General features: G+C 44.2%; 1 protein-coding gene across 4 annotated transcripts in view; it reads left to right on the top strand.

Moving 5' to 3' along the window:
• Positions 1 to 13,357, top strand: part of AHI1 (Abelson helper integration site 1) — a 221,902-nt gene extending 208,545 nt beyond the window's left edge. For 3 of the 4 annotated variants that reach the window (XM_019479611.2, XM_019479609.2, XM_019479612.2), the window contains one exon: positions 12,064 to 13,357. In XM_019479611.2, coding sequence (XP_019335156.1) covers positions 12,064 to 12,295 — 232 coding nt within the window. In that variant the 3' untranslated portion in view covers positions 12,296 to 13,357. The remainder of the gene's footprint in view (positions 1 to 12,063) is intronic. The other variant, XM_019479610.2, reaches the window with a different exon arrangement.
• The last annotated feature ends 2,872 nt before the right edge of the window (positions 13,358 to 16,229 follow it).

Genomic DNA, 16,229 nt, shown 5'->3' with positions numbered 1-16,229 from the left:
GAGGATACACACCTTACCCTATCTCTTTAGGTAACCTGAACTGGATACATTCCTGAGGGAGTGGGGAAACCTGCTCCCTCTGCCTGCATGACTAGCATCACATACCTGGGTGAGGGGCTTGTGCTCCCTGGGGAGCTAGGAACTGCCAGTCTGCCCAGCAACTAGTGTTGCATTTCAAATTGGTTGGCTGACAGCCAACAGGTGCTGGCCTTCATTGGACCAGGTAAATGAGGTCATAAGGGCTATATAAGTTAAGACTGCCCAGGAGGAGGGGGCAGCAGCCATGAGGAAAACTCAGAGAGAGAGAAGAGGTGGACCATCTGAAACTTGCGCTCTCTCTCAAAACTCATCATCAAGTTTTGGTGACTTGGTGACTGCGGCATTGATGCCTACGCAGTCAGATGGATTGCAAATTGGCTGAGGGGTCACATTCAGAGAGTGATGGTGGATGGGTCATTTTTGACCTGGATGGAAGTGGGCAGTGGGGTCCCCCAGGGCTCGGTCCTTGGGCCCGCACTGTTCAATTTCTTTATTAGCGACTTGGACGACGGGATGAAGAGCAGCCTGTTTAAATTTGCAGATGACACCAAGATTTGGAGTGAGGTGGGCACACTAGAAGGGAAGGACAGATTACAGCAGGACCTAGACAGGTTACAGGGGTGGACAAATGAAAACAGGATGGGATTCAATACTGACAAGTGCAGGGTGCTGCACTTGGGCAGTAGGAACCAGCAGCATACCTGTAGGCTGGGGAACTCCCTTCTTGAAAGCACGGTGGCAGAAAGAGATCTTGGAGTCATTATTGACTCCAAGATGAACATGGGCCGACAATGCGAGAACATGGTCAGTAGGGCTAACCGTACCTTGTCCTGCATCCACAGATGCATCACAAGCAGGGCCAGGGAGGTGATCCTCCCCCTCTATGCGACACTGGTCAGGCTGCAGCTGGAGTACTGCATCCAGTTCTGGGCTCCGCACTTCAGGAGGGATGTGGACAACATTGAGAGGGTCCAAAAGAGGGCCACACACATGATCCAGGGACAGAAGGGCAAACCCTATGAGGAGAGGCTACGGGACTTTAATCTGTTCAGCCTTCACAAGAGAAGGCTGAGGGGGGACCTGGTGGCCATATATAAACTTACTAGCGGGGACCAGCAGGGTTTGGGAGAGACCTTGTTCCCCCGAGCGCCTCCCGGAGTAACAAGGAATAAGTTGCTACAGAGTAGGTTCAGACTAGACATTAGAAGGCACTACTTCACAGTCAGGGTGGCTAGGATCTGGAACCAACTTCCAAAGGAAGTGGTGATGGCTCCTACCCTGGGGGTCTTTAAGAGGAGACTCAACGTTTACCTGGCTGGGGTCATTTGAGCCCAGTTTTCTCTTCTGCCCAGGGCAGGGGGTTGGACTAGAAGATCTACAAGGTCCCTTCCGACCTTACATCTATGAATCTATAAATCAAGGAACTGCCTGTCTCCAGAGGGAATCTCCACCTGCCTCTGGATGATACTTGTGAGTAAGCTACCTGAGATCTAACTAGATATATAGCTTGCAGTAATTCAGATGCGTGATCAAAGGCTACCAAGCCATACCAGTTTGCTCTATGGGATTTCTCTGATATTGCTTTACCCTGTACCCTATTCCAACCCTACCCCTTGTAGCCAATAAAGTTCTCCTTTGTACCTGGTGTGGGAGACTTATTGGGAGTGGGTCTAGATTATGTCTTGGGGTTCCCTTGGTTCAGCTGACTAAAGGAATCCACTACTTGTGCTTCCAGCTGAGGGAAGCATCCCATGTTCTTGAAGTGAATCAAGTACCCTCGAGGGCTACTAGGCCTGTGTTTCTCAGGGTGCACAGAGCCAGAATCAAGCCCATCCCTGGGTGATGGCAGTGTTACTCCCAGGCTAGCAGGTGTGCTCCAGGAAGGGGGTCGGCCAGACATGAGGTGCCCCCAGGGAGGCACTCGGAGCCTGGAAGGTGGTCGGGCGCAGTGAGGTGGGTGGCTCAACGCAGGAGCGCCCCCTACTGGCCAGCCACAGTTAGTGTTTTAAAGGCAGCAAGAGGTTTCCATTATTTAGACAGCATTAAGGGAAAAAGTCCTTTCTTCATGTCTAATTGTTCTTCAAGCAGCTTCTGCATATTACCATCATTGGGAATCACAAATGATACAGCTCTGGCACTGAAAATGCTTGCTGGAGCAATTCTGTTTGAGCATTCTGAAAGAGAATGGGTCTGGCTGCCTCTGTTCCTTTCAAACACTGCAGCAGGACAAGGAACATCCAAGACTGATCCAACCTGGATCTAGGTTCTTTGAAGTTTTGACATTTAGTTTTCTTGATTAGGACTTTTATCTTGGTTGTTTTCTTCATAAAGCAGTCATTTATATTACCCTCTATACCTTATGGATATGCAGATAAAAAATATGAGAATGATTTTCTTTTCCCACTTCTCTGATGGGGGAAAAGACAAGAACATAGAATAGATTCACATTTTCCCAGATCTTTTGTCCTCTTCATCTAGAACACCTATCTAATAACCAGTGGTTTATCTCTTCCTTTTTTCCATTCCAAAAATACCAATGCCGTTAGTTTCCCCCTCTGATCTGAGACTAGACTGTGACAGATAGGTTAATTTATTGTCATGGTTCCCATCATCTGTAAAGAAAATGAACTAGAGCAAATGTTACACAGATGATCCATGCTATTCATGTAAACACAGACTGTACTGTTTTACCAGTAGGAACTGTAGTTGGGAACCTGATAGAAACTATTGACAAAATTAGCAGATGTCCAGCCTTGTCCCATTAACTATGTGGACGTTGAACATGCTTGCCTTCACAGGGGCCCAGCTACCTCTGTACTTCTGGATTACTCTGCATCACAAAGGTAGAGGGAGCACTTCCCTAGTGGTAGTTCTAGTTATGAGCTCAAGAGGAAGAACTGATGGGCTCTACTAAAGACTGGGGCACATGTCTTGAGTAACTTAATAGTAGCCACATTAGAAGATGTCATTCAGTTTCATGTATTGGAGGTCAGAATGGCTTCAACTTTAAAGATACCATCCCTGTCAGTAAAAGGGATTTGTCTTCCAGTGTTTAATGTTTTGGGGTCCATTCAAATAGCAATCTTACCTTCCATTTTTTTTAAATATTGTTAAAGCCAAACCTTAGGGTACTGTCACTCAAGCCTGTCCACTGAAGCTTACATGATCTCTCAGTTATCATAGGAGAGAGGGGGTTTTTTCTACATATGCCATGCTCGCTCCCAGCTCAACAATGGTTGCTGCAGCAGTTCAGAAAACCAAAGATATCTAAGTGTACTCTGGGCATGAAGGTTTTCTTCTTGGGCTCATAAGGTTTAAGCATTAGGATTTCTGATTTCCAGGCCATAATGTCTAAATAGCAGTAAAATCTCTGAGAGCAAATACCCATACTTATTATGGATCTGCTGCTAACGATCCTCATGCATTTACAAATGTGGTGCCTGTAAGTGGTGGAAGCCCATGCAAGATGGTAGAGTATACACATACATCCCTACTTAGATAAATAGTTTGTATGGTCATCATCACAAAACTGTCTGTACCAGAAGCAGTGTGATCTAAAGAAAAAAGTACTTTTTTATGACGGAAGATTTGGGTTCAAAGCCTAGCTCTAAGACTGGGCTGCTTATGACCACCAAGTTGCTCTCTGTGCTTCACTTTCCCCTCCTGTAAAAATGGATGATGATTCTGACCAATGCCTTAAAGAATTTTGAGATCTACTAATAAAAAACACTATATCAGACCTAAATATAGTTGTATTCACATGTGTTCCCTTTTTAAGAAACTAGGACTCAAATTGAAAAAAACAAATTGCACTTCATTAGTGGGATAGACCTGGATTCCCAAGCAACAAGAGCCTTCCCTAGACCATTGGTTCTTACATTATTAGACTAATGCCCCCACAGCCTGATAGGTTATCCCTGCGATGGGGAAAAGGCTAAGGGGAACCACCCCAACAGAGAAACATTCGGTGGCATGCTACAAGTGAAGACGTCCCCAAGTGAGTTGTGGATAAAGTGGGGGGAGGGGTGTAGCAGGGGCACTAGGGTGTGCCTGCTCCTTTAAAGGAGCTAGCAGCCTGTGAGGCTGGTTGCAGGTGATGCAGGAAGCTAATGAGAGACTCATCTGACCAGAAGAGGGCTCAGGATGGAGCTACATAAGCCCAGAGCCTAAGCCAGTCAGGCAGTCTCTTCCTGGCAGCCACAAGGTGAGGCGCTCCTAGCAGCAGGTCTCCTGAAAGGACTGGCATTGATATAAACAGCCCTGCAGACCTGGGAGTGGAGGCAAGTCCCTGGGCAGAGGAAGTCAGGGTTTTTCAGGCAAATGATCTTGGTTTTATTTTGAACCCACAAATGGTCTCTGAGCCCAAAGAAGGGGATTTGGGCAGGATCAGGGGTCTGGGAGCCCAGTGAAGGGGGTAGTGTGCTAGACCAAGGGACTGGGATCCCAGAGAAGGGGCAGTGTGCTAGACCACGGGTCCAAGAGCCCAGAGAAGGGGCAGGGATGCTGGGCCAGGGGCCCAGGAGCCCAGAGGAGGCTGTGTGCTGGACCAGGGGTCTGGGAGTTCAGGAAGGGACTGTGTTCAAGAAAGGACTGCCTTTAGACCCCCCTGGTCTATGCCTTTAGACCAGGGGGGTCTAAAGGCATAAGAGGGCCAAGTGCATAACTAGACAACATCACAGAGCGATAATACCCACTAGGCTTGGGGTGTGGTGTAGGGGAGGTACAAAGCCATGCAATGAGCCCTTAAGGGGACAGATACCCAGCAGAGGTGCAGACAGGCCGAGACAGCCTACTAGCCTGAGGGCTCAGGTGACTTAGGGGACATAGGGTGCACCTGGTGTTGATCAGAACAGGCTGAGGCTCACTCAGAGCCCACAGGCAGCCTCCCTTATATAACATTCAATAAGAGCAAGGCATGGTGGGCAAGGAATCAAAGGGAAGGGTGGCAGCTGAGTTGGAGCCAGGCAGGGGCTGCACAGCCACCCCCATGGCCGTGGACCTACTACATATGGATTCCTGTTTGCAGTCTCTAGGTTTATTTTATGAATAATGTTTGCACACCTAACAGTGCTAACATTGCATGGCATTTTGCGGCAACCTTGAAAGATTTCAATAAACCCCAGAATACCGCGGCACTCTGGTTAAGAATCACTGAGTGATTCTCATGATTCATACAAACCCCAATCTACTATACACATACTTCAAGAGAACTACTAGACAATATTGATCTTCTTTACACTGATATGGGTCTCAGATGTTCAGGTTATCCCCTATATTGGGCTCAAGGTGAGAGCTCTACAATATTGACAAGCAGACTATCACTTGCCACACTTAGACAATATATTTTTGAAACTGGCAGTCCCAGGAGAATGTGTCTCTCCTCTCTCTCTCTCTCTCTCTCATATGGTGGACAGCATTTCTATATCCTTAGAGGATATTATTTAATCCTTCATCTCTATTAATGCTAATCCCTTTAAGTGCTTCTAGTTTAGGATGAGGGAGCCAACTTCAGCAACTGAATAGCTTACCTGGAATCTAATCTTGAAGAAGCAGTGTCCTGTCACCATCCTAGAACTGAGAGCAAGTCATCGTGCTCTCAAATTTTTGCAAGGCAAGACAGTCATAAATTCTAATGGACAGCAAAACAGGCAAGGAGTGCTCATTTCTCCCAGCTATGCAAGGAAGCATTGAAGCTGTTGAACTTGTTCACCAAAATATTTGCTCTGTAACCCTATGGACATATCAACACGAGACAATGCACAGAAGATCAATTTTACTGTGCATTAGCGCAGCGGGCAAAATCCATGCTAATGAGCTAATGCACAGTAGATTTAATTTAAAGTGCATTAATGTCACTAAAAAGTGTTCATCTGCACTAATGTGCAGTCATGCCAATTACATCATTACAGGTATTGTTATTGCACCATAATTACAGTGTATTAATAAACATGCGGATGCACCCACTATCTACTGGATGAAGGCAGTAATCTAACAGATCAGCCTAATAGGAGCTAAAGAGAACTGTACAGTGGTCTCTAAAGACATTGGTGATAATCAGGGAACCTGATTAAAAAAAAATCCAAAATTTTCTGTTTTGAACCCCCCCCCAATTCATTTTTTTTCTGTGATTAAAATGAAACACCACTATATAATGGTGTTTCATTTTAATCATAGAAAAATGTGGATGGGGGCGGGGTTTAAATCAGAAAAAGTGGTGTTTCATTTTAATCAGGCATGGCTGGTGAGTTCAGATTGGTGGGACAGGTGGAGCATCCCATGGGGGGGTGGTTGCAGCCAGCCAGGAGTTGGGGGGGGAGGGGTTGCAGTCAGCCAGGCACTCCAGCTGGTAGCAAGGAGGCTGCAAACAACCCGCTCCCAGCCGGCTGCAACTCCCCCCCCCCCCACCCCACCCCATGAGATGCTCCACCCACCCCACCAGTCTGAGTTCACCAGCTTCCAGGTAAATTGATCACGCCTGATTTTAATCATGAAAAAAGGTGGACTAGGGGCTGGGGTTTAAATCAGAATTTTTTTTTTTTTTTTATCAAGGAAAACCAGGATCCCTGGTGATAATATCTGATCTTCATTCTTATAGTATGTATGGAAATAATAAGATCAAATGCCTTCTTAACTTCTGCTTAAGAGCACAAACAGCCAGCAAATTTATTTCAAATGTGTTTCTCCTTTACATGAGAATAAGTCTTTTTTGCTCTTTTCTGCCTTTTTCTCTCATCCAAAAAGTAATAAGAAAAATAAAACAAGCCATTTTGAATACTGCCATGTGGAGAAGACCATTGTGGTTTCCACACCACCTCCATTACTTCAGAAGAATATGTCGAGCTATTCCTTTGACCATAGACTGGCTGTCTCAGTAGAATGGCCATATTTATATCTCCCATACCCACCGTTTTTGAAGCTGATGGAATGAATCATAGAACTTTGACAGAACCAGAAAGACTCCTGTCTACTGGAAATATAGTGTATCTAGATGAATTCCAGGAAACAGTAGACTAGTGTTATGACTTCAAGTGGAATAAGCTGCAAGTTTGAATGTCCAGTAACAGCATAACCTTGATTTAATCTCCAATCCAGTCTGTGCTTGAATACTTGCTTCACCTGAAAATTTCTTGTCTCTCCTTATTGTTGGTGAAAATCTATTTAGCAGACATTTTAGCTTACTATATGCTATTCAGTAATAAGAATAATGCAGTAAAGAAATGTTTGCTGGATTTAGTGAACATGTTTATTGTTTTATCAGTCAATCAAAACCACATTCATTATGACCATAATAACTATCAGAAGATTGAGCAAGCTTGAAAATAGTAATGATGGATCCATGTTTTTGGATCCACAATGCAGTACTGTTCTTCATTCTCCCTACCTTAAATTTTTACACAGGGCAATAATTTATTTATATCTTTACCAGTCAGTTAGTGCATCATTTTCTTGGCCCCAAGGCTACTCCAAAGCAAGATTCTATGAACAAGATGTTAAGAAGGCATTAGCTGTCTACCTAAAAAGAACCAAAGAGTTTAGAAAGTCACCAAATCCTCATGCTCTAAATAACAGTGGGCAAGCAATTGCTTAGACTGGTGGAATACCGACATGAAGTATTCATTTAGGATCTTAGTGACGGTTATCATCTGACCTCAGCAGTCTTTCCTGCTCAAGTGCAGGGGGGCTGGACGTGATAATCTCATGAGGTCCCTTTCAGCCCCTGACATCTATGAATTGTAGTGGGTTAGGTTATGTAGTGACTTTTTCATGGTAAGGATCACATTCCACAAGGCAAAGAAGACCTTGACACGCCAGAGCCCTGGGCTGTCCAACTTCACAGCAGCTGGGGATCATGCGCTAGCCCTGTGCAAATTGGGAAGTATTTGATTCGGATTTGGATTCAGCTAATTCGGAGGACAGCAATTTGATTCAGAGATTCAGATCACTGTCCTGAACTGTTTCGGACAAATCAGCTTTGGAAGATTCTGCACTGATTCGGAGAGATTTGGTGATTCAGATCGGCCGGGGAGAGGCAGACACAGCCAGGCAGCTGTGCCTGCCTCTCCCCGGGCAGGGGGAGCCACAGGAGAAACCCCCATGGCTGCCCTGCCCAGTCCCATCCCCTGCCTGGCCCCAGAATCCTGGCAATTTAAAAAAAGCAAACAAACAAAAAAAAATCCCTGCACTCACCAAGAGCAGTGATCAGGGCCTCTGAGTGCTGGTAGCCGAGCCCCCCAGTGCAGAATGGGGGGGCAGTGGGGATCACCTCCTCCCCTTTGCCTGGCACCCATCCAGCAGCTGCCCCATGGCACAGGTGCTACACAGCTCAGCAGGGTGCCACACGTTGTCTGGAAGCTGGGGCTGCTGGGGCTGAGCAGTGCCAGGCTCTGGATGACACATGGAGCCAACCCAGCTTCCAGGTAAATTGATCAGGGAGCTCAGGAATTGAACTAGGGGCTGGGGAATTGAACATGGAGCTGGGGAATCGAACCAGTTCAATTCCCCAGCTCCCTGTTTGATTCACCTGGGAGCTGAGGCAGGTCCACATGTCAGCCAGAGCCTGGTATGCATGCACTCAGCCCCAGCGACCCCAGCTCTTAGACTCCACACACCACCCTGCTGAGCCACACTGCACCAGCGCTGTGAGACAGCTGCCGCATGGGTGCGAGGCGGGGCGGGTGATCCCCATTGCCCCACACCGTGTGGGGGGCTCTGCCATGGGCACCCAGAGGCCCCATTGCCGTTCCTGCAGTCAGTGAGTGTGGGGCTTTTTTTTTTTTTAAGTGCTGGGAGGCTGGGCCAGGTGGGGATGGAGCCAGGCAGTGCAGCCATAGGGGGCTTCTCCCATGGCTCCTCCGGCTGTACCTGACTCTGCCTTGGTAGAGGGAGCTGCAGGGGCTCTGCCCTGCTACCACTTGCCCAACCAGCATGGGGGGAGGGAGGGGCCATGCAGGCATGGCTCATGCTGGTCAGCAGTAGGGCAGAGCCCCTGCTTCCAGCATTGCCACGTCTATGCCCTGCTGCTGCTTGCCCCCTTCCACCTGGAGTGGGCCGTGCCCGCATCCCACCCCCCCGCCCCAGCTGGGCAAGCGACATCAGGGCAGAGCCCCTGCTCCCAGTGCTGCCGCGCCCACATCCCGCACCGCCCCCCTGCTCTCCTCCCTGAATAATGTGCCCCCCCAGCCTGGTGGAGCACTTGTCCCAGCCCTATTCCCTCTCTTCCCCAACCCCAACAGACTTACCAGCTGGAGGCAGTTGTCAGCTGCCTGTTTAGTCTATGACTGAATCTCCAAATCAGCCAAATATTTTTCCGAAACTTTTCCAAATTGATTCATATTCTTTGTATGCATAAGGCCCATGGGTTCACCAGGTTGCATGCCTTATGCACATGGATAGGGACAGACATCCAAAAAGCTTGAGTCTGAATTGCAGCTTAGTCTAACCTGGCTAGGCTGAATCACTTTGTAACTGCACAGACATCCCAGAAATGCAGGCACATTCCTGCTGTGGCTCAGGCTAGAAGCCAGGGAGTGCTAGAGCGGCCTTCCCTTCCCTTCCCTTCCAGAGGGCTGGGCTGAGCTGAGTGGGGCATGGCCAGGCCCCGGCAGGATTAGGGAGGGGTTCCCCTGCCCCTCCTTGATAACAGAGCATTTATCAGCTCTGTTATCAGCATTTATCACCCCATCAGAACACAAACAGCCTCTCTCATTAGTTCAGACTCTTCTTAAACAAAGAAGAAACAGAAGGACATTACTAGCTGAGCTTTGATTAGCTCCAAAAAACCCTAAGCCAACGCTGCTGTCTGCCACAGCGTGAACCGTAGCCAGCATGTGGTCTGCTAGCTAATGCTGAGGTGTCTGTGTAAGGCAGAGAGAACAGGGATCCCTGCTTAGCAGGGAGTGGGGAGGGGAGGGGGGAAGCAGGAGGAAACCAGGCAGATGTTGCTGTCTCTGCAAGTCTCTACTGGAGCTGCAGCCAGGGAGCAGAGTGGAGGCCCAGCTCTGAGAGCATTCTGGGATTCTGGAGGTGCTTGGTTTATCTTAAACCAGCAAGGGGTCTGGGACAGACATTGAATAAACTGGTTTGAGCCAAATCAGTTAAGTCTGATACTACATTCAACCAAGTTTATCTCAAGCTGGTTTTAGCCATTTTCAAACCGGTTTATATGCATTGAACATCTGTTCTGTTACAGGTTTAAACCAGTTTCTGATCACTTAAACCGGTTTATGTATAATGTCTGTCTCTAGCCCATGTGTGTAGGTGCTCCCACTCCACTGCACCATGCACACGCCATCCAGCCCCCCTCCCCCCACATGGTGCTGCACTCAGCCTCACCTTCAGCTCCCTATGGGCTCCTCAGTGTCACTGTGCCACCAGATACACTGAGCTGCCCTGCCCTCTGGGACAAGGGCATGCAGCAGTAGCCTAGGAAAGAAGCAGGAGCCTAAGCTCCCAGGTACTGGTGCAGCCACAGCAGTAAGGGCAGCACTGGCCGATTGGGAGTCCAGGGGCTGCATGTTTACCCTTCATGGGCCACATGCAGCCCACAGACTGCCAGTTGGATGGCCCTGCCATAGGTATGTTTACATTAAACAGTTTTACAGTGCTCAGATTTGGGATGTCCCCTGTGATTCCACTAGGTAGTGCTTTATTCACATGTTAACAAATCATCTAGCTTCCCACTTGAATGATCTGTGTGGAAAAGCAGTAGTTCAGCCATTATTTAATTAGGATTCCTTGTCCTACCTTGTTTGGATGACAGTACTGCTGCTCAAACTCATCCAGGAGTTGTGGGAAGATGTACAGGTCATTCTTGGAAGAAAGAAAGGTTACTTACATGTAACCAGAGTTCTTCAAGACAGACTGTATATATTCACACTCCTTATCCATCTTCCCCTCCTCCTTCTCAGAGTCCTAACATGGCCAGAGTACCAATTCCTACATTTCCTCAAAATGCTTAGGAAGAACAGGACCATGTGCTAAAGTGTCCCAGTAGAAACTGGAATGAAATGTTCCCCACCAGGGCTTCATGAGCAGCACATCCTTGGGGTGTGAACATACAGAATCCATTTCAAAGAATTCTAGTTGCAGGTGAGTAGCCTTCACTTCTTAACCAAGGCTGCCATTTAAGAATCTTGCCTATAATAGTTAATTGCATTAAAGCAATATGACGACATGAAACTGATTACAAGCTCTAACTTTGTTCCACCACTAGCTTATTATTTAGTTATATAACAGTCATGGGCCAGCACTCTACTGTGCTAGGTGCTGTACAAATGCGCAAAAAACACAGTTCCATCTATGTAAGTTTGCAGCTGCTTCTTCCAGGTCAAGACACTTGCCCTTGCTGGATATTGCAGCACGACAAGCATGCATAATAACCAGCTCTCCTTGTAGGGACTGGTGAACAGACCAATCTCATGGTTAGGTGACACTACCTGGGGAACCTCCATAAAGAATCTGGATTAATTTGATGGGGTTTTTTAGCATACATGTGAAGTGCTGTAGATGTTAATTGAAAAGGGTTTTGCAGTTCTGAAAATCCATCCAAGTTCAGATGCTTTAAATGGTCACTGAAGTATTTCACTTTGCCTGCATTATTTTCCTACAATGGATAAAGAAACAAAATAGAAATCTCTCTCTAAGTAAAATTGTTGTGGCAACTGAGATGAGGAGGGAGGCGATCTGAAATGGCTGCTTTTTGTAGGATTGGTAATATTAGTTTTGATTTATTGGGAAATCGGCTTTCTAGTTACTTTTAAAAATCACAGACAGCTGTCTTCAAAAAAAGACTGTTAGAGCATATGTTGCAAAGCAAACTAGTGGATTTAGAACAATCTGCCATATTTTGCCTTAGTGTTTTTATCTGTTTTGGTTGTATAATAGAACAGTAGCTTTTACAGCTATTTCAATACTGTACTCAAGGGAGACTGCCAGAAAATAGTTTTAGCATGTCAGCTGCGAGTGGAAAAAGTTCTAACCTTTAACTAACTTTTTGTGTTTCTTACACTGCCCCTCCCCTTTTAGCAGTGCAAAGAAAAAGAAGAAAAGGACACAGAAAAATGAAACAACGGAAAATGAGCCCATTTTAATGGGTTGTGAGACCCCTGCATCATCAATTACTACCGATGGTGTTGAAAATGAATCTACAGCCCATGACGGGGAACTGAAGAAGAAAAAGAAAAAAAGAGCAGTGACAAACTCAGTCTCCAGTGGGAAGGCAAATATTGCCTTTGAGCCTGACAGTCATAAAGCATAGCCATCATTTGATTCCAAATACTGGTGCCACATTCATAACATATGCAGAAATGGACTTCAGTGGGATTTATGTGGACATAATAATCTCACTTTGGGATTAATAAATAAATGCTTCAAAACCAGTATATCCAAATAAAAATAATAATAAAATACCCTAGGCTTCAGTCAAAGCTTGATAACACTGTAGAGCTTGATTCTTCAAAGGGTAGGAGCAGGACAGAAGCAGCTCTGGGGCTTTCCCATGCCTGCTTCATTGGCAGGGCGTCAGGAGAGCCTGGTGGGGTGGGCACAGGGAAGGGAGCGGGTGCCAGAAGGAGGAAACCTGCACACTGTCATTGTCCCTGGCTGTGTCAGGCTAGCTGCTCCCCTCAACATGGAACAGGAACAGCTATGGGGCTTCTAGCCCTGCTGCTTGACTCCACACCACTTGACCCCCTGCCACTTGCCTCCCAACCTTCTGCCCTGTCACTGCCACTGCTTTCCCCGCCACTTGTGCCCCTGCTGCCACTTTCCCCACCACAGTTATGAGGGGACAAATTTAAGATGATCCTCCAATAATTAGATTCTATACATGGAAAATTGTAACAAATTTGTAATGTTCCATGTATAGAATCAAATTTCTGGGAGATCATCTTAAATTCAAAGATGTCTTGGATTCAGGAAAATATGGTATTTATTTTTTAAAAGATTTTGCAATTCTTGAACATGGGACTGCTCAAATAATTAAGCACTAAGCAGCTTGGACAATATTTGCAAAATGCAGCATTTTGCTGTATTCATTTTTAAAACCGTTTTATATGACATATATGAAAACCTGAGCTAAAACTTTGTAAAACTCAACTTCTACTGCACTAGCAAGCAATGGAATTGCCAAATGTATTTCACTTTGAAGAGACATTTCATAAGAAACTGAGTGGTTTGTTTTATATTTTTGCATAATATTTATTTGATTTGTATGCTTAGTTACTCTGTTTTAATATAATATTATTATGTTGTGAACCTGTCTAATGACGATCAAATATTTTACATTTGCTATTAAATAAAAATACTTTCCATGGGTTAATGCTGGTATTTTTTTCTGACTGGCAAAGTCCAGTTTATTTTTACTCTGCTAGGAAATTCTTTCCCCTCCCCCTCTGAAGCAATAAATAACATAAAATTAGAAAGCCCTTATTTAGTAGACAAGGCACTTGATTCCATTAAAAAAAGAAGTGAAAATAACAATGTTGGGCACTGGTGTGTGAAATGCACCCAGATGCAAAGGACTTGTTGCCATATATTATAATATCATCCCTGCACATGTTTTTGAAGGCATAAGAATCTGTAAACATGTTTCTGTTGGGTAAAACTCCTCAGAAAAATAAGTCTTTATGTAGGGGCATTGAAAATTATCCACTTACTTTTAACCAATGTGTAATACATATGTGTTCATTCCTCAATAGGAATTACATGTGCATTGGAGTAATAATAGATTACTAATATGAATTCTGGTAAAATTATGTTATTCCTGACTAGTGAAAATGCCTAATGTTTTAGCAAGGATTCTTATTTCCATTCTGCTGAAATGCAGTCTAGCTCATAGTTCAGTAAAATGTGCAGGATCAAATGTTTTACACAAGGAGAAACTTTAGCATCCTATTATGTCCTTGTTCCCATTTAAAAATAAGGGCAAAGAATGACATCAGGCTAGATGTCAGGGAGAGCTGAGTAGTAGCCAAGATTGTGGATGCTTATTCAAAAGCATTGTGAAATGTTAATTTGGTATTTTGGATGCTGCAGATAGAAATAACACTTTGGATAAACACCACAGAGAAATGGTAGTTCTAATCAAAGGCACAGCGCCTCCTTTCATGCTTGCGAACTAGGGCTTCAATTATGTTCACTGCTCTAAAGCTGAATAGAGCTCCTTTGCCACACTTTCCAACTTGAGAGAAGAGAAACAGAAGCAGTGTCTTCCAAGGCACAGTTCCAAATAACAATTAAGCAGAGAAATCGAATAAGAGACCGAACACAAATGTTTATGGAGTTTAAAATGTACTTTTAAAAACTGTTTTATTACTATGGTTGTTATTACAGAGATGCTGTTTTTTGTTGGCACTAGTCCTTTCACCCCACCTCTGTTGATGATTAGATTCTTTTACTCCTTTGTATTCCTTCAGTACAGTGTTAAAACTATCTGCATTTAGTGAAATGAAAACAAGAGAAAATAAAAATCTGCCTTTAACAAATACATTCTGAACCATTCTCTATAGTGCAATTAAAGGCTTCAGATTAAGATGATAAATAATCTTTGAAGAAGAAATATCAGAGAACAGTATTGGGGAATTGGTGTATTCCTTTTATTTAGAAATGTAGGTAATAAATTCATGAATAAAACTGTTTCTTTCTTTTACTGATACTGAATTCTCACCAATGTCTAAAGTTATTTTTAGGAATTACAATTTTATTTTGGATACCACAAAAGAATAAATGATTTTTCTGTGAAACCAGTCTGAAAGATGCTTTGGCAGATTAATCTTTTCACGTTACGTACTATGCCATTGTGTAACATTGTGCTGTTTTTAGGTTAATGCAGTGTAACACAAAAGGTTATGAAAAAAGTTTTTGCTGTGTCTACTGATGGGAATTTTTCAGGTATTTACAGGAGTTAAAATTTAATCTAAAAAAATCCCAGGGGGTTCATAGTGCTTACTATACATATGACATTTTTTACATATCACCTTTTCCATTTTTTAAAGGAAAGCATTACATTTCCCAAATCTTAGTGTTTTAAGACCTTGCTCATTAAGTTTCTGGCCGCAAAGAGTAGAGTTATAAACACCTGCCTGAGGGGTTTCTAAAGGAAATTCAGACTTAACCTTGAACAAGTGACACAAACAGTGATCGTTATCGGATCAAAGAGGGAAGAAAATCCAAGTGATACACAGGCTAAAAGCCTGATGTTTGTAACCTACTCCACCAGTACTAGTTTGTTTTTTATATTCTATTGTATATATTTTATGGATACATACCTGACTCTATAACGCATATTAGTGATTCATCAAAGATACAGCAAACAAAATTAAAAGGAAGGCATGGCATTTTTGTCCCTTGCCTTCCTCCATAATCATCAGACAGCACTTAATTTTTGCCTCAAAATACTTTAAGGAATAGACATCATAAAACCTAAGTAATGTATTTGCAGCATCGCTTAATTCAAAAGGCAATAGGGAATGGATCACAGTCAAACAAAGGCTAATGAGAACACAGAAGAACATGACAATTGAAAGTCTCTGTTGACTAGTGAACTAAATCTGCCGGCTGGACCCAATTGTCTGACGGAGAATTGAATGTCAGGATCATTTAGGGTTAACAATGGTCCAACACAAGCGAAAGCAGACAGCTATGAAAAATAGCCGGCATGCTAGCCATTCTGCAGAGACCATGGATGCAAACTTGATAATGAGGCACTTCATTCACCACATCCTTCTGCTCTAATTACTAAGGTGAATAGGAAATACTTCATTTAAGGCGGGAACAGGCTAAAGTAAAAACATTTGTTTGGAAAATACAAAGAGAAGTGTATATGTGGTGGGTGGGGGGGCGGGGCTAATGATCCCTTTCTAATATATATGAAATTATTTTGAACTTAAACTTCATACTGAAGGTACTTTTGCATTTGCATGTACACCTGTTTAAAGTTTCATCAAGCACAGCACCGTGGTAGAAGTTGGCTCCATCAGCAGTAGCATTCTTTTTCAAAAACGTAGATACTCAAACTGTTTCAAAGTAAGCAGCTGTAATTCATGAACTGGATCCCAGCTTAACTATCTACCTGCTGAAATATTATGCAGGTTTAATGTAACACACAACTAACTTTCTACCTGTGGTTTAAAATCCAATTTAGTGCTTATCCTCACAATTCATTTGATTAAAAAAAATGAACTCTTCAATTA

Source organism: Alligator mississippiensis, chromosome 1, assembly GCF_030867095.1.
Source record: "Alligator mississippiensis isolate rAllMis1 chromosome 1, rAllMis1, whole genome shotgun sequence".
Taxonomy (NCBI): domain Eukaryota; kingdom Metazoa; phylum Chordata; order Crocodylia; family Alligatoridae; genus Alligator; species Alligator mississippiensis.
This window is presented reverse-complemented; position numbering and strand designations above follow the sequence as displayed.